This window comes from Rhipicephalus sanguineus, chromosome 8, assembly GCF_013339695.2.
Source record: "Rhipicephalus sanguineus isolate Rsan-2018 chromosome 8, BIME_Rsan_1.4, whole genome shotgun sequence".
NCBI lineage: Eukaryota > Metazoa > Arthropoda > Arachnida > Ixodida > Ixodidae > Rhipicephalus > Rhipicephalus sanguineus.
In genome coordinates, this window is record NC_051183.1 from 153,487,168 (window position 1) to 153,514,519 (window position 27,352).

Consider the following 27,352-nt stretch of genomic DNA (forward strand, 5'->3'; position numbering starts at 1 on the left):
ATGATCTGTCACCTGGAGGGCGTGCTCATTCTCGGCAAATCATCTTACGGCCCCTGCAGTGACACCGGGCTGGTCCAGCTTGTTCCCAAGGCAAGCTGTTCACCAATCACTTCAATTACGTTGTTGAATAGAATCAGTGTACATACGGCGAAGAGGAAAACAAACACCCTGGTTTGAATCGAACAGCTTGTGTTTAAAGTTTTGGCCATTAGGTTGTTAAACAACTATATAAAATACTGTTATAATGTGTTTTCAAGCCATTTGTCAGGTTTGGTAAAACTAATCATTCGGCGGATAAGATTCCTTGGAGATCTATAGTTGCGCGACTGGGGATGTTCTTCTCAAAGTGAAGCCTTCATGTATCCCACTCGTTCATACTGTCTTGTAATTTTCAAGGAGTTCAGAATATTATCTGAAACTTATTCTCACTGTCGCGGTACGCGTTATTCATATATTGGGGTGTCAATTAAATCGGATTTTGTTTAAAATAGACGGTGTACTCGAACTCTGAGTTATAACTTTAACAAAGCCTGTTTACTTAAAATTGAATGCTGTCCGTGAAACGAAAAGTTTGTACGCTTGACATGTTTTCAAATATAGATTTGGAAAAAGCAGAAACACTGTTTTACTATGCATGGACAAACCCCGCAATAAGGCTGAAGCATTATTCTGATTGCGTTACCAATAAGTACAACACAAAGCTGATTGTGAACACTCGCTTCCGATATTTTCTCTTTTAAGAAACGCAGTGGACACCTACAATTTGATAACGCTGCGCTTACAGTGTTAAATTGTAATTAGGAATTTTTAAAATCTGGTAACCTGGGATCGAGTTTCTCCTTGAGTTTCAAAGATCTTAAAAGAAGCCCCTAGAACTTTAAGAATTATTTTGGCTTTACATTATTAAAACTTGCAGGATTGCAATGACTTGAATTCAAACGCTATTTGTAGGCAGTGACGGAGTACATATCAATGTGTTGGTGCGACAGAACATGCGCGGGGAAATAATTTCACGTAATATGGTGTGCTACTAACTGCTGAAGTATCCTACACCCTACGTGGCCCAGGTGCTACGGTTGGCAGGCCTAGCGTCCACCCACTCGAAGCACCGTTGTCGGTCTCCCGACCGGCGCCCTGTGCGCAAGGTGCTTCTGTATGGGCCTTCTGTGACAGGCAAGACATGCTTGGCTAGCGCCATCGTTGCACGCAGCAGCAACGCCACCGTCTACTACGTGTCCACGCCCGTGCTGCTCAACAGGCAAGTGCCTCTCGTGCCGTCCGGGCAGGAAGGCAAGCCAACGTGGTTTATGTAGCAGGTTCTGCTCTCCCTTACACACGTAGCACACTCTTGTTCATTAGTCCTCTCTAATGCAGTGAGCTTCACGTAGATGGTCCCGCAAAAAAGATAAGAGGTATATAGCTAAGCGTACGGTTCGCATTCGTTATCATGTGCCACGAATATTCATGTTCCAGCAAAAAAGAGTTCATGATACTGCAAAAAATGATTACGCGTCATAGTGACACCATCTTGTGCCGTGATACTCTAACATACCGCAGCGGCGTAACCAGCGGATGGCACACAGAGCCCGTGCACCTCTCGCTCGCCCCCCCCCCCCCCCGCTCCCGAAATTTTTTTCTCCCATGGAATATAGAGCACAAACTGAAACTTGACCACACTTACCTGCCTGGACCCCATGTCGGATCAAGGGCGTGCAAGAAAGATTTAGTGCAAATAGAAAGTAATATTAGAACTATCCGTGACAAAACGACGCTATCGAGGAGCACGGCGTTGTGAAGGACCACTGGTTAATTTGATGTATTTTAACGTACACCTTTCTTAAATACATGGAGTGTTTTGCATTTTGCCTTCATTAAAATGTGGCCTCGACTAGAAATCGAATCTGGTGCCTTCTGCTCAGGAGGACAACGCCGGAGTCGTTAGGCCACTCCAAGTGCTAATAAAGAATTCAAGGTATTCTTTCGTTATTTAGCTCTTTACCTGCTGCTGTAGCTCGGTGGCTACAGCATTTTGCCTTATTTAGCTCGAAGTCACGAGAGCTAAGTAGCCGGAAGCGGCGGCCGCATTTTGATTAGAGCAAAATGGGAGGATATGCGAAAATGCTGGTCTATTTAGGTTTATGTGCGTCTTTAGGGAACTCCCGACGTTAAAAATTATGCCAAGCCTTCCACTAAATGGCGTCTCTCCCAACGCTGGAATTGCTTTATTATGTGAAGCAACAATAAGTCACATTTAGCCATCAAGCTTCTGCATCAAGATCGTGCAGCTCGTGTTAGCATTCTAGGTTGTCTATTGGCCGCGAGATCGAGCGGAGTCGCCGCCTGGCGGCTACTGGCTGAAGCGCGCCTAGTGTGGATTGCTCCCTGCGTCATCTGCTAGCCACGTCGTGTTTGCATGTGCGCGTACGTCCTGCACGTTCTCAAAGAGCGGTTTATTCTGTCATGTTAGCGCGAGTTTAACTGCTCATACGTATACCTAACATAGTGTACAGAAGCAAATGGGCTTGCTCGGCTCCATGCGCATTGTAATTAGATTAGTGAGTGCGACTTCCGAGAGGGCTGTGTATTGGTGTCGTACGCCAGAATCATTTCAGTGTTGATGCCGCTTTGTGGTTCAAGCACACCCTAAAGTGCGCTTGTCATAGTCCCAAACATGAGGGACATTAAATAGTGTGCGAATGCAGCGTTTCAGCGGCTCGGTGGTAAACAAAAACGAGGCTCATGCACTTTCGCGTTGTTGTTAAGTGTATAACCGCGGCACTCCAGTTCATGATGAGCTTTAGTTGTGCTTAAGATGTCATTTTATCGTACGGTCGTGGTCCTGCTACAGTGAAATACTTCTATCAAGTGAAGTCTGAGACTTCGGTACTCAAACTGTCCCTAATAAAAAAAAAAGAAAAGAAAAAACAGACAATGGAATGACACATACTGCAGTGTTAAAACGGAGTTGCCGCGCGCAATTTTAACTAGGGGCGAAATTTATGCAGAACCACCCGCGTGCTTAGATTTAGGTACCCTTTGAAGGACCCAGATGTTCAAAATTAATCCCGACGGCGTGCGTTACATTTATGTCGTGTAATTTCACGCAAAACCTCATTCTTTCTTTGTATATTATCTTGATCGTTTGTATGGAGTTGTTATAAATTGATGGAAGGCGGCGGACATTATTAGTTTGAAAAAAAAATACACACTTCTTCCACAAAATAACCGAACCTTTGTTGCATCACTGTCGTGCACGTAATCAATGGATGAAATCTCTGTGCTAAACTCCTACCTGTGTATATATGCGTATTCGCGTGAACAGTGCTATTGAACTGATTGCACAGGAATATGGGCTGGTATACAAATAAACAAGAAGTAAACACTTAAACAGTTCAGTCGTGCGTAGTACACAAAACACAAGCTAAACACGTACAGAGAAAACAACAAAAAACGTCATATAGTGCGTAAGCGCAGACTGTCATCCAGGGCGAGCATCCCTTTCATCGGCAGATTGCGCTTCTCTCACTAGTAATAGTAACGTTGGATGATCTTCATGCATCGATTCAACAATGAAGAGCGTGTATATTAGCAGTATGCTGCAATCAACGCATTTTATTCGCCTACAATCGGCTAAAACCGCTCACAACGAAGCGCCGCTGTGTGCATTTGTATACGCGCCTCCTACCGCCTCTCCACACTAACGCGGCGACGGTGCTGTCACTTATAGGTCGATCTCGCGGCGAATATCCTTTTTCATTCAATTTAACAACTTGTTTTTGTGTGACGTTCCAAAGGATAATTCTTTTAGCACGAGCAGCCCTGTCCACACGTGAAACGCCTAGCAGAAGCTTCATAATGGAGCTTCGATCTAAGCGCGGGGAAATCATTATATACAATATCTCGTGAGTTCTTCGTGAACAATAAATACTTAACATAACGCGTACAATAAAAAATGAAAAAGAAAAGCCTGACAGGATTTATTTGCGATGATTCCCATGTTATGTGAGAGCCCCATTCGCGCAGTACATACACCATTTCACTTGTATGAAAGTCGATTGAACGCAAAGGGGATATCTCTTTGGCCTCAGCAAAACGCACTTTGTGTCCGCATGAATACCTTTTAACCATCCAAGCGCAAGATGCATATACCGTTGCACCCGGTTCAGCAGAGAGGTGCGACGCGTTCAGTAGGCCAAGTCGATTCAGAAGCCTAATTCACTGCTTTTCTATAGATCTTCCATGGGCGAGCCCTGTATGTGTGTATATTGTCACGAAGTCGTGACGTCGACGAAGACAGCAGTCGCCGTGTTCAAAATGCAACTCTTTTATTTGGCCGAACTTGTGGCCGGGAAATGAAAACTCAAACTACAGCAATACACGCTGTACACTGATAGCGGCGAACATGGCGTCGGCCGTCGGTAAACTGCTCATGGCTGGGACGCGCCGTCTTTTATACATCACGCATCGAACTTTCCAGTATTACCACTGGTGGTCGCGCATGCTCTGGAATAATCTAGAGTATTCGTGTCCTGCGCGCAATCTTAACAAAGTGATCTACTAGAATCTCGAAGCTTCTCGAACACTGCGGCGCGGTCAGCGTCGAGCGTTGCTAACCGTCCTTGCTGGTCAAACCCGAATACATCAAAATAAAGCAAGAGGCGGGCGTGACAATATCGAGATGACATAACTGTGCCAATGGGCCGATTTTAAGTGTTCCATAAATCAGGCTTTTGTTCGTTGGTGCAAAGGACTGTACTTTCGCAACGTGCTACAGCGAGCTCTCAAAAAATATCAGTAGTTGTTTTAGGAGAGCGAAGGAGCTTATTTTGCAACCCATAAGGTGGTACGGCTCCTTGTCGTTAGGGGGAGCGGAATGAGAGCGAAAGCAGAGCGATAGAAAACGATGGATAATATTCTGATTGAATGTGGAGACATCCACCCAGGTGTACGTTAGGGCACGAGCCTACATGACGCCTTAGGTTTTAGGGACAACAATGGAAAGCTGAACACGTCCGCGACAGAAATATGTAAAAGACGGTTAGAGTATTGGTGGCAGAAAAGGAGAAAGGACAAAAATAAATAGTGGGAAAATGACTTTCTGCCGTAAGGGGCAAAGAACTGGGCAGTGACTCTGTTTTCTATAGTAACATCCATTTAATCGATGTAGACAAGACATTAGGCCAAAATAAGAAAAGTTTTTTTGTCGAGCCTTGTTGCAGACATGGCACAGCCCCATTATAAAGGGGACGCTCATACCATTCATCTAGGGGCGTGAAAAATTTTCTCTGGGGGGTGGGGGCACTTCTTTTATCTCAAGTGCGGGCCGGGCAGGTAGATATGGTCGAGTGTGGCAGTTTGTGCTCTGTATGCCATGGCAAAAAAAAATTGGGGGGAGTGGGGGGAGCACGTCTGGTGTGCCACACCCAGGCTACGCCATTGCATCCATCCATCCACCCAGTGGAGCGCGCAAAGCAGAACCCACCTTCTTGAGAATTCGACACCCACCAAAACGCGCGCCAGGCAGTGATACCTCCCTCCCCACTAGAAAAACCGGTAAGCGCCCGTCAGAACAGGAAACATTTTCAACTAGAAGCATGTGGCAACAAGTTTTCTGACCATGAGCAGCAGCGATGGGGTACCATATGACTTCTCAATGCTTACAGGCCTGCACTAAAGCCCCTTTTATGCCAACATCAAGGGTTATGGCTTGCACCGCCTGCGGCGCACCCGCAGGGCTGTATTTCACTGTGAACTGAATGCAAAGCAACACCGGCAGTGTTTCACTACAATACTCTTTCTGTAGTAATTAAAAGATTGCAACACTGCGTTCCTGAGTGGCTGTTGAGGGTAGAACTTCTGATGGGGCTCAAGCAAGTCGAAGTCGACGAATGCACCACATTCTAGAACAATTTAAAAGTGTTGATTGTTCTACGATAGTCGTGCTATCTGATCGGCCGATTTGTAGTTATCGACAACCCGTAATGATTATCGTATTGACGCTACCCGAAGGATATGTGGTGGTGAAATAATTTATTGACACACAATGTAGATATGCGCTGTGAAGGGAATCTTTAATCCGGGACTCCTTCGGAGAGAGTGGCTCCCTGGGCTATCTCGGTCACTCCTGGAAGCTGTCTCTAGATATCGGAGACAGACACGGCTGCCTAACGCCTGTCAACTTTTCGCCGGTTTATGGGAACTATTGTTCCCGGCAGGCCCGTACTATATTCTAAATGTCCGCACCTTCTCATAAAAATCAAGAATTTTAGTTTGTATGTAGACTTCTTACCGTTTACGTTTATGCAGGTTACCGGACCCGTTGACGGCGGTGGCAGTAGTAGCGGCATGTTGTGGCGTTTTGTCCAACCACAATACCTTTCCAAAAATTTTCGATTGTGTCAGTGTTCTTGTCAAAACAAAATAATGAAAGTATTGTGAGGCAATGATTATCTAACTAGCAGTGCCTTACACAAGTCGTAAAGCGCGCAAATCACCGCAATATTAGGTTTGTGTATCTCTAGTCAGGGTTTGCATCACAAGGTGTCTACCAGCATTGTTCATCTTGTATACTTCTCCGGAAACCCATAAAAATGTAAACCATAAGAAGTCTATGGACAAACTAAAGCTCGCAAATATTCGCAATTTGCACTGTAAAAGACTGCGCTTGCCATGTGGTTGGCCTCAGTTGAGATCTTCATAGGGGCTAGATTTCGTTAAGGTTGAAGATTTCGTTGTTTCTTTTATTTGTTATTTTTATCGCTCACAGTATGAAATCCAGACAACCATCCAAGACAATTAGAAAAAAAGAACAAGCATTTTATTCAGTCATTAAAATGTTACACAGCAACATAATATATACGGAGGTCCCAGAGCTTTGGGCTGCATGGGGACTTCTGTACTAATTAAAAAGAAAACAAATTAAGGTGAAGCAACTTGCTAACAAAAATGATGATGAGTGGGCGAAGCTGCGGAGGTTCATCGGTAAACCGTGAATCTTCCGTGAATTCTGCCCAGTACATCATTACCGACGTGAGATCGGGCGCGTTTATACTAAAGGTTCGATGAGTTATGACGACTTGCAGCTCACTTTAATTTTACATGTACGCTGTGAATTTTCATTGTTTAGAAAACCATTGCTTTAGAAAACATCTGGCGTCTTTCGTTAAGCAGCTGGCGTCTTTTCCTTTTGCTTTAGAAATATCTGGCGTTCTTTCGTTTTGCTTTTACAAAACATCTGGCGTCTTTCGTTGGTTTATTTCATCAATCAACGGCGTTTTGAACAAAATTTTTATTGTTTAATCACGCACAGGAGAAATCTCACCAGGCACTACCTTGGAGGTAAACAATGGCTGCTAATGGGAATGAGAGACAGAAGAAGTCGGCTTTTAGCTAACACTTACACTTCTACTTCTACTAACGTTTCCTACTGGAACATGCCAATGGCTGCTAATGGGGAATGAGAGACAGAAGAATTCGGCTTTTAGTTAACGCGCACGATGCGAATTTTTTCTTGTTCAACAACGCACAGGAAAAATCTCCCACCGGCACCACCTTGGAGGTCAAAGCGTAAGACTGGTTACGCACTACGACTACTACGACTACGACTACGAGGGACGAACGGGTGCCGCCTTAAGGAGCTTCGCCCTTAAAAGGAAAAGTCGTTTCGAACAAGCAATAACTCTAGAGAACAAATGAACTACAACATGATATCGAAATATACAGAAATTACATTTTGTGCGAATAAAATAAGTCAGGTTAATACGACTGCAAGTACAGCAAACAAGTCCAAGTACAGAGTGAGGAAAGCCGAACAAATGCATTCGTATTGATAAGTAAGCACTATCCAATGCCCTTTGGCCACTCTTTCACATCCGGTACCTTCTCGCAATTTTGTTTTAACACAAAAGTGTTTAATGCCGGGGTCCACCACAATTCCACTGACGTATTTCGGTCACGGATATGACGTTCTGAAACACATAGTAACAGATGGCAAAGAAAAAATAACCTGAAAAAGTTCCATCGCCGGGAGTCGAACCTACGCCCCCTCGCTCTGCAGCGCGAACCGCCTCGGCCACAGACGGCACGTTCTTCAGGTTACTAACGTCGAGCTATTTATATACACCATTTACAGATAGCGGTACTCGGAGATCGGTGGCACTTCGGCGTGTTTTCGTTATTACTAGTGAGATGGCGTGAAGGGTTCGAAGGCTGTAAAGTCATTGTGACGGGAAAAGTACTGCATTCGTTCTCTCTTCGCCTCCGCGCCCTTTCGGCGGCTTCGCCACATAAAGGGTCCAGCTCGCTCGCTTCGCTAGTGTCTCCCGGCCGCTGACGAACGGCGCTTTGAGGGCGATTGTTTTTATAGCCTCAGAAAAGCGTGCAGGAACATTACATCCCGTGTCGTTTTGACACTTTATCACGAGCCTGTAGAGGCATCGAAGAATCCCTGGGCGCTGCGCTTTTGGGTGCAACAGCTGGCGGGAAACGGGCAGAGCCCTCTTTGCTATTCCCAGAGGGAAAAAAGGATGCCAAGCGACGGGCTATGTGGCTGCGCAGAATACGGCGGGAATAATTTCTTCCCGCGACCGATACGCGCCTTTGTGAGGTAAGCGCTTCATCGAGAATTCGCGAATGTTATTTTGGGGAACCTTCGCACCTCCCCTGCACTAGTGCATCTTGTTTCGCGTGGTTGCCGAAGAAGGTTCATGCACAGTAACATTGCCGGGCAGCTTTTAATTATGTTTGGTGTAAAATTGACGCTTTGGGCTCACATACAACGATCAGCGCGCCATAAAATCTCACTGCTACAGAGTGGTATTGCGTGACGCGACTGTATGACAAATAAATAACAGGTGTGATAACATGAAAATAATGGCACGCATGTCATGTAAGGCTTGATTTACACGCCCAACCCATGGTGCACTCGCAGCCAGTTCGCTGGCTTGATATGCACCAAAATCGGTATTGCGTGACGTAACTGTGTGATGAACATAAATACCAGGTGGTAATATGAAAACAGTGGCCCGCATGTCATGTAAGGCATGATTTACATGTTACCTCTTGTCACTAACTTTCGTCGTTCAGAAATATCTCGTCATATCAGTTTGGTATATATGCATTTCATTAAACGACCGCGAGCGCCCCGAGACCATCTCATGTAAATCATGGTTTACATGGCATGCCTGTCCTAATTTGCAAGTTATAACCTGTAACTTATGTTCGTCATACTGTCTTGTCACGTTATACCAATTTTGGTGTGCATCAAGCCAGCGAAGCGGCCGCGAGCGCACTATGATCGTGGCATGTAAATCATGTCATCCATGGCATGCATATCATTATTTTCATGTTATTGCCTGTAATTTGTATTTGTCATACAGTCATGTTATTTCGTACCAAATTTGGTGTACATCCAATTAACGAAGCTGCCAGGAGAGCACAAAGTCATGGGCGGCTAGATAGATAGATAGATAGATAGATAGATAGATAGATAGATAGATAGATAGATAGATAGATAGATAGATAGATAGATAGATAGATAGATAGATAGATAGATAGATAGATAAAGTCGCAGTAGTTCGCTAAGAAATGCACCGCATTTTATAAATGCCGACAGCCGAGCGCGTAAATGCCGTGCAGTTCGCAGTTCTTTATCGCGTTAGTACGCGTGCGTGCGCGCGTAGGCAAGTGAAAACTGCCGCTATTTCTTTCCTAATCACTTAGAGAACAGCGGTATGCTTCGTTCGGGGTTGCAAAAGCGCATGGTATGCGTAAAACATACGTTACTCCGCGTGAAATCAACACCGCACTGCCGCAGCTTCGGCCACGCTGGACCAAATATGGCGGCGGGCAGGACGGTCGTGGCACTTTTCCCGTTCCAGTGACTTTAGAAGGGCGCGCTTTAAAGCTCGTGGCCCCGCGCATCGCGATGCGCGCGCCTCCAGTGGGCGTGGTGACTCGTGCGCGCGTACTTACCTCGTACTTAATCACGCACAGGAGAAATCTCACCAGGCACTACCTTGGAGGTAAACAATGGCTGCTAATGGGAATGTTATTTACATGTTACCTCTTGTACGTTTTTTTATTTACATGTTACCTTTGTACGTTTTATTGCGATAGCAATTATATGGACAGTCTCGGCTGAATTTTGCCGTCGCCGTCGCCGCCGTCATGCACCGTATATGTATGAGTATGTATATATATATATATATATAAAAGCCCCAAAGAAAAATAATTCAGGAAAATGTTTCCGAAGCACGGAATCGAACCAGGGACCTCTTGCTCCGCAGCGAGTGGCGCTAGCCACTACGCCACGAAACGCAGATCCTCCACGTAGCTAACGGCGAGCGTTATATACACACCCTTTAGCGCTGGACGGACTAGGAGACGGCAGGCGCTTATAAGCGTTTCTTCATTACCAGCGAGATGGCGCGAGGAGCGCGTCGGCGAGCTCGCTCGCTTCTTCTTATGTTTGCGCAGGGAGAGCCTTGCCCTTCCGCTGTCTGCTCGCGCGATTTTCTCGTGCTGAGGGGAAGAGGGATGTTTCAAGCTTTCACCGTGATGTCCGCGCTCATGTTACGGAGCGTACGAAAGCCACTCGAGCTCAAGGGACGCCGCTAAACGAACAAACAGAAGATGAGCTCGAACTATCAAGTGTCACAGCTCGACACTTGAAGCACGCTAGTTTCCGTCGCTGCTTCGGCCGCCTTTGTAACAGGAGAGCTGTTCAAACTGAGAGTATCCATTGGCGAGCCTCACTCCGTATAACATTAGTTTCTTGCTATCGCATTCATTGCTTCGCCCTTGCGGCGAAACTGTGACTTTTTGTGCTCTCCCCACAAGTTTGCGTTGAAGTTACAGAGAGCAAGAAGGTCACTTCGCTCACTGAAGCGGCCGCTTTTGCGAGAGGAGCGCGCTGCTCACACACAAATACGTTACACTTGTGACAGTTCGGGCTCATCCTGTGTATACTTGTGCGCTCGTTTCGTGCGTCCTCCTTTGTGTTTGAGCAGCGCGCTTTAACTGTCGAGCTGTGACAGTTGTTAGTTCGCGCTCATCATGTGTATGTTCTTTCCGTGCATCCTTTCTGCTTGAGTAGCGCGTTGCAAGTTTCGAGATGCTTGCCGTTCTTCGCGTGACATTACAATTTGTTGCTATAGCATTCATTCCTTCGCGCTTGTGGTGAAACAATGCAGAACAAACGCTCAACTACGTCTTCGAAGACACGTTTCACTTTCGTGTTATACCGATTCCCATGACAGAGGGATCAGCCATGTACAGCGCTAGTCCTGTGTTCTTTCTTGTGCGCGTCTTCATCGCGCTGTTTTTAACCATGTATTTTTGTCATAGCCATCGATGGCACTCCTCAGTGCCTCTAACACTGATTTCTTATATTAAAAAAAAAACTTTTTTATTTCGTGTCGTTGACGCGATAAACGTATACGTGAAATCGATAACCTAAACAATAAAATAATGAAGACACTCTGACTGAAGACATTGGTTCTCTTTTTCCTCAGTAATGACATTAATTTTCTGGCTGTTTGCGTGACAGGGAGACAGAAAGAGTTATTCGTCAAGGTAGCCCCGCTCAGCTGCCCGGTCAAGACAATCAGCACGGGTCCCGACAGAAATATTTGCTTTAAAGCACATGACGTAAAAGTGAGTTTCGCCGCAAGGGCGACGCAATGAATGCGATAGCAACAAATCAGAATGTCACATGAAGAACGGCAAGCGGCTCCATACTTGCAGCGAGCCGCTCAAGCGCAAAGGATTCACGAAATGAACACACAAAGGACGACCGTGAACTAACAACGGTCACAGCTCGACACTTGTAGCGCTCTGCTCAAACACAAGGAAGGACGCTCGGAAATAATGCAAAGGTATACACAGGACAAGCGCGAACGAACAACTGTCACAGTTGTTACTTCTTCGTATTTGAGCAGCGTGCTACAACCCAACGCTCTTAGATATTATTTTTTTTACAGCGAAAGCTGTTATGAGATCACAACAAGGGCCGTTTTTGGCGCCGTAGTTTTCCGTCGCCGCCGCCGCCGGTGTCCGTAACCACTATCGCTCCAAATAAGAAAAAAAACGAAATAAGAAAAAATTTCCAGGATGGAACGAGGTTCGAACCTGGGCCCTCTGCGTGGGGGGCCCAGTGGCCTACCTCAGAGCCATCCCGGTGCTTGAAACTGCTTTGGAAAAACACCCTATACCGGCTTCATGTCGGGAAGGAACCACATTAACATATGTAATGTATCGTGGTAGAAGAGTAAAACAACAACCAAGCGTCACACAACGCGAATTCTGCAACCAGGCGTCACACAATGCGAATTGCGCAACGAGTAGTTTGTTGAATGCTTCCAACCCATTACAAAGGGCTCTGCCATAATTGTTCATCGTCATCAGCCACAGCATCAACAAAGTGCACATAATGCCTTACAGGTGTTTAGCAGGTACCACGGTTCTCCGCAGAATGACGAAAAATTGCATAGGGTCTGCTTCTCTACTTCACAAAAATTATAATGATTTATAGCGTAGTGGGTTCCTCGCAAGTGCACTTCTATTGGTTACCAAGGAAGCCCATAAGGCTCATATGATCGATTTCCTTAGGGTCTCAATAAAGTTAGTTCTTTCTCTCTATCTCTATCTTTTTCTCACGTTAGCGTATGTTATAAAGCGTGGTGGGAGAGTGGCATACGGACCGGGCGTCACACAATGCGAATTAAGTAACTATTGGGTCCTTTAAAGCTTCCAACCCATTACAAAAGCTCAGTCGTAATTCTTCATCGTCATCAGCCATCGCATCAAGAAACTGCTCATAATGCCTTACAGATGGTACCTTGCTTCTCCGCAGAATGACGAGAAATGTCGTGGTGGGTGCTTCCCAAGTTCACAAAAATTGTGATTTGTGGCGTAGTGCATACGTTGCTAGTGTATTGCGTTAGTAGCCACAAGAGAGTTTATAACGGGCTCTAGAAATGTTGCTTTTCGAGCTTTCGCTGTGACTGTGTTGCGCTTTCCGCGCGGGCCTGCCGTTTTTTTTTTTTTTTTCTCGAAAACTGCGGTGCGTGGAGTGACACCCCGTGTCTCCTGCCGCGCGGTGGCATGTGAACCATTGTTTACTCGGCGTTCCACACCGCGAGTGGGTACAGAAATGGGCCAGTTTTTAGTGCGCGTCAAAGGCAGTTTTCAAACTGAAGCAAAAATCTACGAGCGGTGCTTTAAAGCGCGCCCTACGGGCAATCTCGTGGGTGATACTGCAGACGCTGAAGTACCTCCGAGCTCTGCCTACCGCCATTATTAAATGGTGTATATACAGAGCTCGCCGTTAGTATTCTAAACAAGCGGTGGCCCATGGCCGATTACTCCAAATGCAAAATCTTTCTTTCTTGAGTTACACAGGGAAACACTTCGAGTAAGAACCCTTTTAGGGGAGTGAAACACAGAGCGCAAAACTACGACGGGGACACGGGAAGGAAACACACACAGCGCTGACTTACAACAGTTTATTAGATGAATTTTCTTAGCAATTTTCTGTATATATGCTAAGAAAATTCATCGAATAAACTGTTGTAAGTCAGCGCTGCGTGTGTTTCCTTCCTGTGTCCCCGTCGTAGTTTTGCGCTGGGTGTTTCACTATGCCACACCAACATGCCCAAATTCGCTCTATTGCCTTTTAGAGGAGCCAGCTTTTTATATGCCATGGGGCTCCGACTGCTTAATCTGTAACCAACCTGAAACAATTGACCACGTCTTTCTGCACTGTTGGAAGGGAGTATACTTTTGGGACGTGTCGCAGAGGACAATAAAGAAAGGAGAATTTCCTTTAGACCCTCAATTCGGGACTTAGCAACTGACAATGACGACGGATTATTTGACGTAATCATGATGATTGGCCTTCCCAGTTCATGGCGCTCACGAATGACTAGATTTTACTGTGACCCAGGTAGAATAACAGCAAGACAGTATTTTCAAAAAAGTTTGGCCCAGTTTATCACGGTAGAAAAAAACTAAATGTATTCCTTCATGGTTGGCTAAGGTAAAGCTCCTGCTTACTATGAAGGAATTTTATATTGCAATGTTGTTCTGCGGTGACTGCCGGAAGATGCGTGCTTGCCTGTTCATTGTGTCTTGTAACATTATTGTGTTGTCCCCGTTTGTGTCGCGTTGTCACGTATGTGGCACAGAATGTACTTTCATGTTACTGTTGACAGTTGAAGCCCTGCAATAAGGCGAAAAAAATGTGTCGGGTGGCCGAGTTCGCTAAAGCGACGCGCTGTGGAGCGAAGGGTCGCAGGTTCAAATCTTGGTGGCGCGCTTCGAAAATTTTTTTGTTCTGAATTATTTTTTTGTGGCTTTTACTTATATATACATACATATACATATCCGGGACAAGACGACGACGGCAAAAACTCGTGGAGAGTGTCCATATAATTGCTATCGCAATGAAAGCAATTGCGAATGCACACACTTCACCACTGCTGAAGGTGATTTCTAGTGACCAATAGCGACATAAATAAACTAGAGTCTAGCATTACTAATAGATGTAAAAGCGTGCAGAGCTCAAGTACGTCTTAGTCAGTGCCCGGCATAGTCAGGCATAGTCAGTGCCCTGTAGAAATTCAAGATTTGTAACGTCAACTGCAATCTTAAAAGAGAAGATAGCACACAGAAGGAATGTTCGTAACAAAAAGGTGCAGTGAATCTTGTTACTAAACTTATCCTTAGTGAATACATTCAGCCTGTCCAACACTCTCCGTCTAAGCAAATATGTGGCTGGCTGGACGATCAAAATGGCTTTCAGCAAATAAAAACAAACTTAATGTACACAAGGCAAAGTTTTTATTATTCAGACCAAAAAACAAGAGGATATACAGTGAACCTTTCAACGGTTTTCGCAAGTGCTCTATCGCGTGTTGATTCAATACGATTTTGTGTTAGATAGGCTAACTTGAACAGATAACGTTGATCATGTATGTTCTAAAATATCTAGTTCAGTATGCATAATGTACAAAAGGAGAAACTTGTTGCCATTGTGTTTTAGGAAGCAAGTTTATTGTGCTCTTGTGAAGTTATACCTACATTACTGTCTATCGGTCTGGAGAAGCACAATGCTAGCTAACTTGCAATCAGTATTTGGTTTACAAAAAATGCCATTAAAGCCATTGGTAATATTAAATATCAGGACAGCACAAAAGAACGCTGGAACAAACTGGGTATGCTAACATACATAACTTGAAGATCATGCGGTTCGCTCTTGAGACACATCACTTACTTAACAATGACTCTGCCTTTTGACTCACCTTAAAATTTCCTACCTTATACATTTCAACGTGTTAGCTATAGGAATAGTAGGACCAGGACAACTATGGTTTACAAACGCTGCGCTACCAGATTACGACACTCTTGAACAACAACAAATGTATGGAGGAAATCATAACAAACCACAAATCCGGAAAATTATTAAAGCCCCAAATAAGTCAACTACTTCTTTCATAGTTTTTTATGACACCTATGACAATAGGACTCAGGGCTACATCTCTGTTATGTTAAGCCCAGTGTATTGCTTTTCATTTGTGCCTAATGATTTGCGTTTACAACAATGATGCATTTGCAATTTTATGTTTTCCTGCAAAATGTTATTTTATCTTTGTTTAAGCATTCTATATTGTAAGTGCACTTTTATTTCTTTTTATATTTCCTTATGTAAGTTTTCAATTACTTCCGTTTATGTTGCCAGTGCTTGTGTGCAAACTGCTGTCGCTGCAGGCGGAAATACCTCGTCAGTCGTTATTGCATTTTGTCCTCTCTTGCAAGTGTAATTTTGTACATTTGAATAAAAATAAATTCATTTCAATTCAGTACCCACCAGGTGGTATAGTGGTTATGGTGCTCGACTGCTGACCCGTAGTTCGCGGGATCGAATCCCGGCCACGGTGCCCGCATCTTCGGCGGAGGCGAAATGCTTGAGGCCCGCGTGCTTAGATTTAGGTGCACATTAAAGAACAGCAGATGGTCCAACTATCCAGATCCTCCACTACGGCGTCCATCATAACCATGTTGTGGTTTTGGGGCGGAAAATCCCAACAATTATTAATATTAACATTCTTGGTCCTCCTCGAAGTAGCGGATATAACTCAGCGCTGTCAGGATGTAGCGACTGTTCTTTGACGGATAGTGATGAGCAATGCTCATGCATGAGTGACTCTCGTCGCAGGTGCCGACTCCGGGGTGATGTCGTGCTGGTTCACTCGCTGTTCGACGATGCCCTGCGGAGATCTCCCTGCGTGCTTTGCTTCGACGACCTCGACGCACTGTGCAGCCTCCCGAAGTCGCCCAGGGACCAGGTGGGTATACACCTACCTGGATGCGCCGCTCGGAAGCACTACTACAAGTGCTGCACTCGTAGATACTGTGTCGTTCACATGCACACAGATTTCGAGGAAATGGGTTGGGCCGCCGTGCAGCAAACAGTAATCAGTCGTATTAATCCTGTCCGTTGCGCAACTTAATAGACATGTCTAGACACCGGATTTTAGGCAAATGCCTATTTTGTTCCTTGCACTCCTATCGCGCCACTATGATATATGAGTATGAATTAGAGGATAAGAAGGGCTTTTACAGTGTTCTTATAGTGCCTATAAATGCTTTTTTGGGCGTTTGTGCCTAAGTGGCTATACTGAAAATCGGCGCTATATGAACAATATTTCGCCTCAAATTTCACTTTGGAGTTCATTTTGAGACTGTTATTCATGTTACCGGGCAAGATTGACTGTTAGGAATTGTATGATGTTCAACCCAGCCGTATAGTTTAATCAACTTCTGCAAAACAACCGCTCACAACAGACGCCGCCGCGCTCACATGGCGCGAGCGGTTGGTGAACGCGAAGCCGCAGCTGTCAGGGGAGCGAAAGAGAAAGAAAAATGTGCTGTGCATGCGACTTTTGTTTAGCTTGTAATTTACTTTTTGAGCTGTTCACTGTCAGGGCAGCAATTGGCTTTACGCGTGTCGACCCCGCCACTATAGGAAGAATCGATTCCTTCTGGTATTTCAGCGATCTGGTTATCTGCTCCTGCTCTGCCTTTCTCAGTCATGCCGAAAAGAAAGACTCTCAGAAATGTGTTGTTTGGACAGTGGAAGCTTGACTCACCATGCCACAGAATAAGCGGAGTGGCCGGAAACCGTGCGGAACAAAGGACAACTGCACGGCTATGTTCAACTGTTGGCGCCTGTGTACCGCCTTAGACAATATTATTTTTACAGCAGAGCTCTTGTGATCGAATTTTGCCTGGAGTCGTAGATAGAAAATTACGATCATCATGAATAGCAAAGCTCTCAATCGCGTCGCCACGACCCGAAGGCGAGCGTCGTAACCACTGAGCAATCCAGGCACGCTAGGAGGTGAAGCGATATTTAGCGCAAAGTAACGGGGTGTGTTCAGGTAAAAACGGCGGTGCATGTCCGCGGACCCCCTTGCATTTCGCAGAAAAAAAATATATATCTAGTGTTTCGAGTCCCCAGGGTCAGGAAACCATATTTAGTTTTGCGAAAAAAAATTTTGCCTTAGTAAATAAAATTCGGAAATCTCCACTCGACAGAACCGCTTTTTGCGATTTGCGCGAAAATGGGATTTGACAAGGTCCTACAAAATAAATATTGTAGCTGTGAGTCTCGAGATTTTTCTTGGCATACTACGAATAACGTATGTTTAGCAAATATTGTTATCTTGCAGTTTTGTTGGCCGTATTTTGTGGGAAAAAAATCGCAAATACGGCACATTGCTCAATAGCGCCCTAGTTTCAGATTTTTTCGCTTCGCGTCTATAATACTCATAATTTCCAAATTTCCCAGAGTGTTGCCGTACAATAGTTTACAATAGTGTTAAATCTGATTTTCGAGGATGGTGTCAAACAGAATCCAGAAATGCATAAGTGAAGGCATTTCTATAAAAAAATCAATACCTTGAAATGCGATTAAAAAAAGCCATCTTCGACTTTTTTTAATCTCCCAAGAATTAAAGGCCAGTGCGTGCTCTAACTGAATCTGTAAAAACATGTGATATTAGTTTTGTTAGATCGGTGTTACAAAGCCACCACAGTGCCCAAATAGACGTTCCCGCGCAACCACTTATATGAGCGAGCGTGTAGCTATTGTTGCCATTGTCATGATTTTTAGGACCTAAATATGTTCTCTAGTGTTCACGAAACATCAAATTGACAGAAAAAAGTTGGAGCGTTGCTTTAAAGTGCGAATTGTACATATGCGTGTTTGTATACTCATCGTATAGTATTGTTCCTAGCGAAAGCAATTATGGGAAAATATTCGGCTAGATGCACACTCCGAGTCGGGTTTTCGCATGCAACAGTCTCTTCAGCCCTAATGCACACAATACGCAAGACAGGCGTTGAAGGAAGACTCGGTCCGCGCTGAAAGTGTCCTGGAGACGGCACCAACGATCTCCGCCTTGCGCCTGGCGTAAGACGTCCGACAATGACGTTTCCCTTCACCGCCAACTTCAGAGGAGAAATTTATGTTAAGTAAATTGCTAAGTTCAGCTCCTCAGCAGCATTTTGCTCAGGAACAAGATTTTTGACAGACACAGATGCATGTGTACATTTTAAGACGATCCGTTTGAAGAGGCTGGAGGAGTTTCCAAGACGGAGAGAGTTTCTTCTCGCAAAAAGCTCATGAACAAGGCGTTATCCAAATCTTTTATACTCCGAAAGTTGCGCTTATAGCTAATCTTTTGCTTGTGCTTGTCCAGATGGCGCTAAACGCTCGCTTTGAGCTGTGCAACGAGCCATAAATCTCAGAGGAGTACAAAAAGCCCATAAATACTCGCATATACGTTGCTCAGTAGCGGACTGCCGGGCAGTAGGCGACACGACTGACGGACGTGATAGCTGATTCGCTGTAGGGATTCCAACCTTTCTGAAGCGTATTGAGCTGTTTATTTTTATTGTCGTTTCGTTTTAATTTGTCGTCTCGTGAACACGAGGGGGCGTACTTACAGCCTAGAAATTGCGGCGGTACAGGCTCTGCTTTTGCAGGCTTAGTGCGCTGAAAAGAAGAAAAAACATAAAAAATAAACAAATAAAAATAAACAGCTCAGTACACTTCACAAAGGTTGAAATCGCTACAGCGAATCAGCTATCACGTCCGTCAGTCGTGTCGTCGATTGCCCGTCAGCGTATCTGAGTATGGCTATCTGAGTATTGTATTTACGGCTCAGTTAGACAGCTCAAAGCGAGCGTTTAGCACTATTTGAACACGCACAAGAAAAAAGATTACCTATAAGCGGAACTTTCGGAGTATAAAAGATTTGGATAACGCCTTGTTCGTGAGCTTTTTGCGAGAAAGACTCTCTCCGTCTTGGAAACTGCTTCAGCCTCTTGAAACAGATCGTCGTAAAATCTACAGATGCATCTGTGCCCGCCCAAATTATGTTCCTGATCAAAACGCTGTTCAGGAGCTAAACTTCGGCACTTACTCAACAGAAATTTCTCCTCGGAAGATGGCGGTGAAGGGAAACGTCATTGTCGGACGTCTTACGCCAGGCGCAAGGCGAAGGTCGTTGGTGTCGTCTCCAGGACCACAAGGTAATATGTTGGGCCAGTTGGTTTCTAGCTTCCATATTTCACAGCGCAAGACGACAACATAGTAAGGAACACAAGACACACGGAGCGCTGACTGACAACTGATATTTTATTGAAACCAGCCAGTCTTTTATACCACTGGTGGCGAGGAGAAACGGGCAAGGTACATGCGCGGAAGGGTCATTAGTGCCGGGAGAAAACAGACCTGCGTCAAACCTCACAGTCAAGATATTTGATTTCTTTTTGGGACAATGCTACTGAGGGTGCGCTTATACACTTATCTTGCAACTTCGCTATCACATGTGCCTCCTGTATTTCTCTTGTTAGAGCATCGCGATGCTTGTCTATTACTTTGCTGTCTCTGTACATCGGTTCACATGGTTCGCTGTCATTCTCGTCAGATCGACAATCTCTGCAGTGTTTGGCAACGTGACCACAAGTGGCCACGCGTGCGACATTGTCATGGTGCTCTTTTAGTCTTTGGTTTATGCATCGTCCAGTTTGTCCCACGTACTCTTTCCCACATGAAAACGGCAGGGAATAAATTACACCTTTCTTGCACTCGACAAACTGCTTGACATGCCTGACAGTACATCCACGTAATTCTCCATTCCTACGGTTAACCTTCTTGCACATGCCAGCCAATTTTTTGGGAGCCGAGAAGACGACTTCCACGCCCGCGCGTTTTCCAATTCTCTTGAGGTTGTGTGATACCTGCTGGAGGTAGGGCATGGCAACAACTTTTTTTCTTTTTTCTCTCAGTTGCAATGGCTCGCTGTCATCTCGAGTTCTAAGGCTATGCTTCAGTTTCTGTGCAACAGCGACCATAAGCTCGGAAGGGTAGCCAGCCTTCGTGAGGCGACTGACTTGTTCCTTAAGGCTTTGTTGCATGGTGTGTTCACAACACTTCTTTAAAACATTATTAAAAACAGAATGAATAATGGCTCTCTTAACAAGTTTCGAATGGGCTGAAGCGTAAGGAAGGATGGGTTTTTGAGCTCGGGGCTCGTAAGACCAGCAAACATGAGAGGGTGTGAAGTGAAGTGAAAGGTCTAAAAATCTAATGGTGTCATGAACTGGTGTTTCATGTGTTAGAACCAATGGTTGAAGGTGCTCAAGAATGATGGGGTGAACATTTGAAAACAGCCCCTCAAACTTGAGGTTGTCACAGTGTAAAAATGCAAAATAATCGTCAAAAACCTGACGTTCTGGCGCTCTTTGGGGGAGTGACACCTTCAGCTAGCCGCGGAAAAAGATTCTGCAAACTTCTCCGGTCGGAATGGCTCCAGCATGTGAGAGCGCTCAAGGAACACCTGAAAATCCTGGTGCGCTTCCGCGCGGGACCAGAATATTCAAAAATACAGTGGCACCAGTTATCACGGTGCATTGATCGCACCACTGAATTCCTTTGGCAACAGACGTTTCCAATGCTTCGTGCGCTCCTTCCCACGAAGACCCCATTGACTGGACAACAGATACACGTCGCAGAGGGCATCTCCCTGTGACAACCTCAAGTTTGAGGGGCTGTTTTCAAATGTTCACCCCATCTTTCTTGAGCAACTTCAACCATTGGTTCTAACACATGAAACACCAGTTCATGACACCATTAGATTTTTAGACCTTTCACTTCACTTCACACCCTCTCATGTTTGCTGGTCTTACGAGCCCCGAGCTCAAAAACCCATCCTTCCTTACGCTTCAGCCCATTCGAAACTTGTTAAGAGAGCCATTATTCATTCTGTTTTTAATAATGTTTTAAAGAAGTGTTGTGAACACACCATGCAACAAAGCCTTAAGGAACAAGTCAGTCGCCTCACGAAGGCTGGCTACCCTTCCGAGCTTATGGTCGCTGTTGCACAGAAACTGAAGCATAGCCTTAGAACTCGAGATGGCAGCGAGCCATTCCAACTGAGAGAAAAAAGAAAAAAAGTTGTTGCCATGCCCTACCTCCAGCAGGTATCACACAACCTCAAGAGAATTGGAAAACGCGCGGGCGTGGAAGTCGTCTTCTCGGCTCCCAAAAAATTGGCTGGCATGTGCAAGAAGGTTAACCGTAGGAATGGAGAATTACGTGGATGTACTGTCAGGCATGTCAAGCAGTTTGTCGAGTGCAAGAAAGGTGTAATTTATTCCCTGCCGTTTTCATGTGGGAAAGAGTACGTGGGACAAACTGGACGATGCATAAAGCAAAGACTAAAAGAGCACCATGACAATGTCGCACGCGTGGCCACTTGTGGTCACGTTGCCAAACACTGCAGAGATTGTCGATCTCACGAGAATGACAGCGAACCATGTGAACCGATGTACAGAGACAGCAAAGTAATAGGCAAGCATCGTGATGCTCTAACAAGAGAAATACAGGAGGCACATGTGATAGCGAAGTTGCAAGATAAGTGTATAAGCGCACCCTCAGTAGCATTGTCCCAAAAAGAAATCAAATATCTTGACTGTGAAGTTTGACGCAGGTCTGTTTTCTCCCGGCACTAATGACCCTTCCGCGCATGTACCTTGCCCGTTTCTCCTCGCCACCAGTGGTATAAAAGACTGGCTGGTTTCAATAAAATATCAGTTGTCAGTCAGCGCTCCGTGTGTCTTGTGTTCCTTACTGTGTTGTCGTCTTGCGCTGTGAAATATGGAAGTCTCCAGGACACTTTTTGCGTAGACCGATCGAGTCTTCCTTCAACGCCTTTCTGGCGTATTGTGTGCATTAGGGCTGAAGAGACTGTTGCATGCAAAAACACGACTCGGAGTGTGCATCTAGCCGAACATTTTTCCATAATTGATTTCGTCAGAAATAATACTACGATGACTACAAACACGCATATGTACCAATTCGCACTTTGAAGGAACAATTTGTCTCTTTCTCCGTGAATTTGATGTTTCGTGAACACGAGAGAACATATTTAAGACCTAAAAATCATGACAATGGCAACAATAGCTACACGCTCACTCATATAAGTGGTTGCGCGGGAACGTCTATTTGGGCTCTGTGGCGGCTTTGTAACACCGATCTAACAAAAATAAGGTTACATGTTTTTACAGATTCAGTTAGAGCACACACTGGGCTTTAATTCTGGGGAGATCAAAGAAAAACTAAAATTGCTTTACTTTTTAAATTGCATTTCAAAATATTGAATTTTTATAGACATGCCTCCACTTATGCATTTTTGGTTTGCGTTTGACACCATTCTCGGTAATCATATTTAACAAAATTGTTGAACTAATGTGTGACGACACTCTAGGAAATTTTGGAAATTCTGCGTATTGTAGACGCGAAGCAAGAAGCTCTGAAACTAGAGCGTTAATGAGCACTGTGTCGTATCTGCAATTTTTTTCATAAAATACGGGCAACAATACTGTAAGATAACAATATTTGGCAAACGTACGTTACTCGTAGTATCGCAAGAGAAATTTTGAGACTCACAGCTACAATATTTATCTTGTAGGACCTCGTCAAGTCCCATTTTCGCGCAATTCGCAAAATGCTGTTCTGCTGAGTGCAGATTTCCGAATTTTTGTCTACTAAGGCAAATTTTTTTTTGCACAAGACTATGAGTGGTTCCGTGGGTCTGGGGAGCCGAACCTCAAAATGCATTTTTTCAGCGAAATTAAAGGGGGTCCACGGACATGCACCGACGTTCTTATCTGAACATTGCCAACACGAGGACGAAATGGAGGACACAACACGTGCGCTAAATTTCAACAATGGTGAGGACGAGGGAAAGGAGACCGAGGAGAAAGAGCAGAGAGAGAGAAAGAAAAAAAGAGAAAATTAGAAATAAAGAGAAAAAGAGAGAAAAAGATCAAAGGCGAGAGAACGACTGCAGAAAGAAAGACATAAAAATAGAAGTATAGAGAGATAAAAGGGCAGAAAGGGTCAAAGATAGAAAGAGAAAGAAATGGGCAGAGACATAAAGAGATAGAACGAAACAGGCACAAGAGAAACAAAGAAAGAGCAAGCAAAGCCATGGTATCGCAAGAGGTGGGATAAAGAAAGAGGTGAGGGTAAGAGCCTAGCCAAGCCAGGACAAGCCCTGCTGTGACCAAGCCTCGCGCGACTTAGTGAAAGCTGCGCTATTTCTTTTTTGTGCTGTCGTAGATAGTGGTCGCGCACGTCTGCCTTTGAAATTATTTGGATGTCTGTTAAAATTTATTTTGCCTATATTTACAATATTGGAGGCCTAAAACGTCGTTTTGCCTGCCTATCTTCGGCGCCTAAAACGCGCTTTTCTGATGCCTAAAAATCCCGCCTCTAGAGATGACCTTCGCTTCATGTGAAACGTTCCACTGACACTCGCACTGTTTTATTCAGAGTTGCATTGCCATTTTTTAGCTTAACAGAAAATAATATGTAGGGTGAAAATAGGAAAAATAATTTAAGATGTAAAGTACTGTCTGAAATTGTCCTGGTGCGTTAAAAGAAGCCGTGTTCATTAACTTATTAGTAAATATTAGCAGTCTTCACGTAAAATGTGTAAAATATTGGAAAGTCCCACACTTTGCGCCTTGCGTAAACTAACCTCATTCTTCGTTCTGAAGTTTAGCGTATTCGACGTAATAAGTCCTCCACTGTCTTGTTTACAATAAAAATGTGTAATAAGGCCGTCGTGGTTCACATAAGAAAGTTGGAACGAAATAAGGCTATCTCATTTTGGTCGGAGCTGGAGAACAACTGTCGCATAAACACACCAGGGAAACATGGGCGCACGCTAAATTTCAATTCACCATTCTTATTCTTTCAAAGAACTGGAAGCGCGGGACCAAAGACGACGGCCCAAGAAGGCCTCACACAACACGTTGTTGTGTGATTCTTCCTCGTCCGTCCGCCTACAACGTCGGTTTGCCACCCTGTGGATATACACATACATCGACACGGCGGTGAACAGACGTTATGCGATGATTAGACACCGCAGTGGTTATTGTTAAAATAAATGGGTGCCATTTTGTGCAACCTAGCAGGAATCGGAGCCTCCGGGCGCATATTAGGGGACTAGATGAATAGGAGAGAGGTGTCGGAGCGGGTGTCCGTTACTCCACCGACCATGCAAAGAAGGTCTGTTCTGGCACGTGTGAGCTTTATGCGTGCGCCTTCCTTCCTGGTGTTCAAACCTCACACTGGCATGCAGGAGCGCCTGCGGGCCCTGAAGTGCGCGTGGCTCGAGCGCGTGTCCCGGCTGCCGACCAAGGCGGGCCCGGTGCTCGTCATGGGTGTTATCAACAACCCGTGGCTCTTGGACGACGATGTGCGTTCGCAGTTCGAGCGCATCCTGTTCGCTCCGTTGCCCCCAGAGTCCGACCGGCTGCGTCTGCTCAAGCAGCTCGTGCGCAGTCCCGCGCTCACTGACGAGGACTACAGGTACATCGCATGACTTAGTAGGATTTTCTCCTGAGGCCGTGTGACATCGGGGAGTCACATGCAACAATTATTCATTTTATCAATAAAATTGGCATTGGGTTGCAAGAATACAAAGGCAGTAATCGTCGTACATAACGCTACGCCGGAGCAGTAGGAGGCTGCGCTGTCGAGCTGGGACATGGACTACCACACGTTGGTTAAATGTGGCTAAAACACGTTGGCGAGTAATTAGGTCATGATTTATTTGTCAGAGATAGCGACATTTAATCGACAGTGCTGATGCCGCTCCTCGATGTGATATAAACTTTGAGCCATCGTGCGAGTGCTGTGCGCGAACTTTTTTTGTTGCGAATTCCCACATGTATATACTTCTTGCAGTTTCCTTTTCTGATTTCATATTTGCTTTCAGCACTCACTGGAAGCAAAAGTACTCTCATTGATCTGACAGTGGAATTCAGGTTGTGTTATTATTACCTTGCCGCTGAATCGGCAATTGTAAAGGTACATCTTCGGGATACCTTCGACGTGAAGTGTATTATCCAAATTTTAGATGATCGTGTGCATCTCTGTCAAAAAAAATAGTGCTAAAACCCTCAGCTATACTCCAACCCTCATTGTTCACGAGGGGCCGCTCGCCGGCCTGTTAAGAACCTGCTTGCAACTCGATCTGTGCACGCACTGATCAAGTGAGCACGATATCCGTGGCGTTAGAACTCAACACCACACAAGTTTTGTAAGATTTTAAGCCAGTTATGACATTCAATACTAATCGAAACGAGCGAGGCACAAGAGTCTGCGATGCCGAAAAGGCAGATCGGGCAAAGATAGCTTACGCTCGAACGTGCGCGGGCGCTCTGAGTTAGCAGACGACAGTTGAAACTGTCGCAACCACCGAAAGTGAGTCATCTTTTTGAAAACTTGCAGAGAAGTATTTCCATATTTCAGCCTGTTTATCGACAACTATTATACACAGTGTCAACGGGAACATGCGCATCTGATCCAAACACCGTTCTTGATTTATGTCGGCTATTGGCCAATAAGGATGCTATGTCTCTTGCGACACGGAGAAATAGATCCGTCACGTCAACTGACAGGCGCCCCGCCCACCGACGAGAGTGAGAACCGGCCTCTGTTTGAAAAGAGGGCGCCTGAGGAAACGGCAACTTCGCGCTCCGCTTGTAGCCTTCACACGGCGCGCACGACTGCAATATTTGGCTGAGTAGTTCATAGCCGTGTCAGCTTTCCGCAGGATATGTTTTTGCAACAAGCCCCATAGGTGCTTCATGACCCCTTTGGGAAATCAACCGCGATTTATACATTTTCTTCACATCTTTCAGCACTGCAGTCCAAAGCATATGACGGTTAGCCTGTCTTACAGTGTTACGGCTATTTGAGAGTCATTATTCTACAGAAATAACTTATGGAAAGCGAGAGAAATCTCTTCGTGCGATGGCGATTCTTCTTTAAAGCATGTATACCACCTAAATGCAAGCAATTTTGTTCTTACGTCGATTCCTAGATTGGGTCGCTGTTGTCGTAAATAGTGCGGTAAGAACAACTTGACTAGTTAGTAGCAGTGTTCATTTCACTAGCAGAAATTTAATTAGGTGAGGAGCTAGGTTGCAACTACGTAAGTGCAACAACTCAGCCTTCAAAGTATAGCCCTCGCTTTCGAGTCACTTGCAAAATATTCCACGTGTGGTTATTGTGCTCGGCCTCTGACCCGAAAGACGCGGATTCGATCCCGACTGTGGCGGTCGCATTTGGATGGAGGCGAAATGATGAATGTACTGTGCGATGTTAGTGCACGTTAAACAACTGCAGCTGTTCGAAACTACCACTCAGGTTCCTCATAATTCGCGTCGCTTTTGGGCGTTAGACCCAATAAGCCAAAGAAACCTTCAAGGAACGTTTCTGACTTACGGCCGTACATGCGGGAGATATATTTTGGAGATTATTCTGCGCTCGTTTTCATCGCCACAACTTGCTCACAAATATGTGTAACCCTCGGTGGTGCTGTATAAGGATATCCGCACTCGGCTGACAGGGTCACGTTAAATGGTTCCGATATTGTGTTGATGCAACTGAAGTTGTAATATCGCTATCACTCTGTGCTACACAGACACCTGGCGAAGCGCACCGAAGGATTTACCAGCACGTTCCTGGCCATGTTGGCGGCGGAGGCGCAGCGCAACGCACGTGCCGTGTGCGAGCACGTGTACGACCGGGCCGTGGACACGTCGGGCGCGTTGAAGGTGACGCTGAGCGACATTCTCACCGCCATGGAGAAGGTCGAACTCCCCGAGTCTGTGAGCCGCAGGAGCAGCGTCACCAGCTCCAAGACAGAGTCCACCACCGCCGCGCTGCCGTAGCTGCCAGCGAAGGGGCCGGATCCGGAAA

General features: G+C 45.3%; 1 protein-coding gene across 1 annotated transcript; it reads left to right on the forward strand.

Annotated features, from left to right (window-relative positions):
• LOC119403603 (vacuolar protein sorting-associated protein 4B) lies at positions 1–27,352 on the forward strand. Its single transcript, XM_037670529.2, has 5 exons — positions 1–90; positions 1,068–1,258; positions 16,217–16,346; positions 24,723–24,952; positions 27,075–27,352. The coding sequence occupies exons 1-5, from the start codon at positions 1–3 to the stop codon at positions 27,322–27,324; spliced, it is 891 nt and encodes a 296-aa protein (XP_037526457.1). The 3' UTR covers positions 27,325–27,352.

Excerpts from the sequence above, each read along its gene's own strand:
- LOC119403603 (XM_037670529.2), top strand. The coding sequence starts at position 1 with ATGATCTGTCACCTGGAGGGCGTGCTCATTCTCGGCAAATCATCTTAC. Across the intron at positions 1,259-16,216 it reads ACGCCCGTGCTGCTCAACAG|GTGCCGACTCCGGGGTGATG; the intron begins GCAAGTGCCTCT and ends CTCTCGTCGCAG. Across the intron at positions 16,347-24,722 it reads CGAAGTCGCCCAGGGACCAG|GAGCGCCTGCGGGCCCTGAA; the intron begins GTGGGTATACAC and ends ACTGGCATGCAG.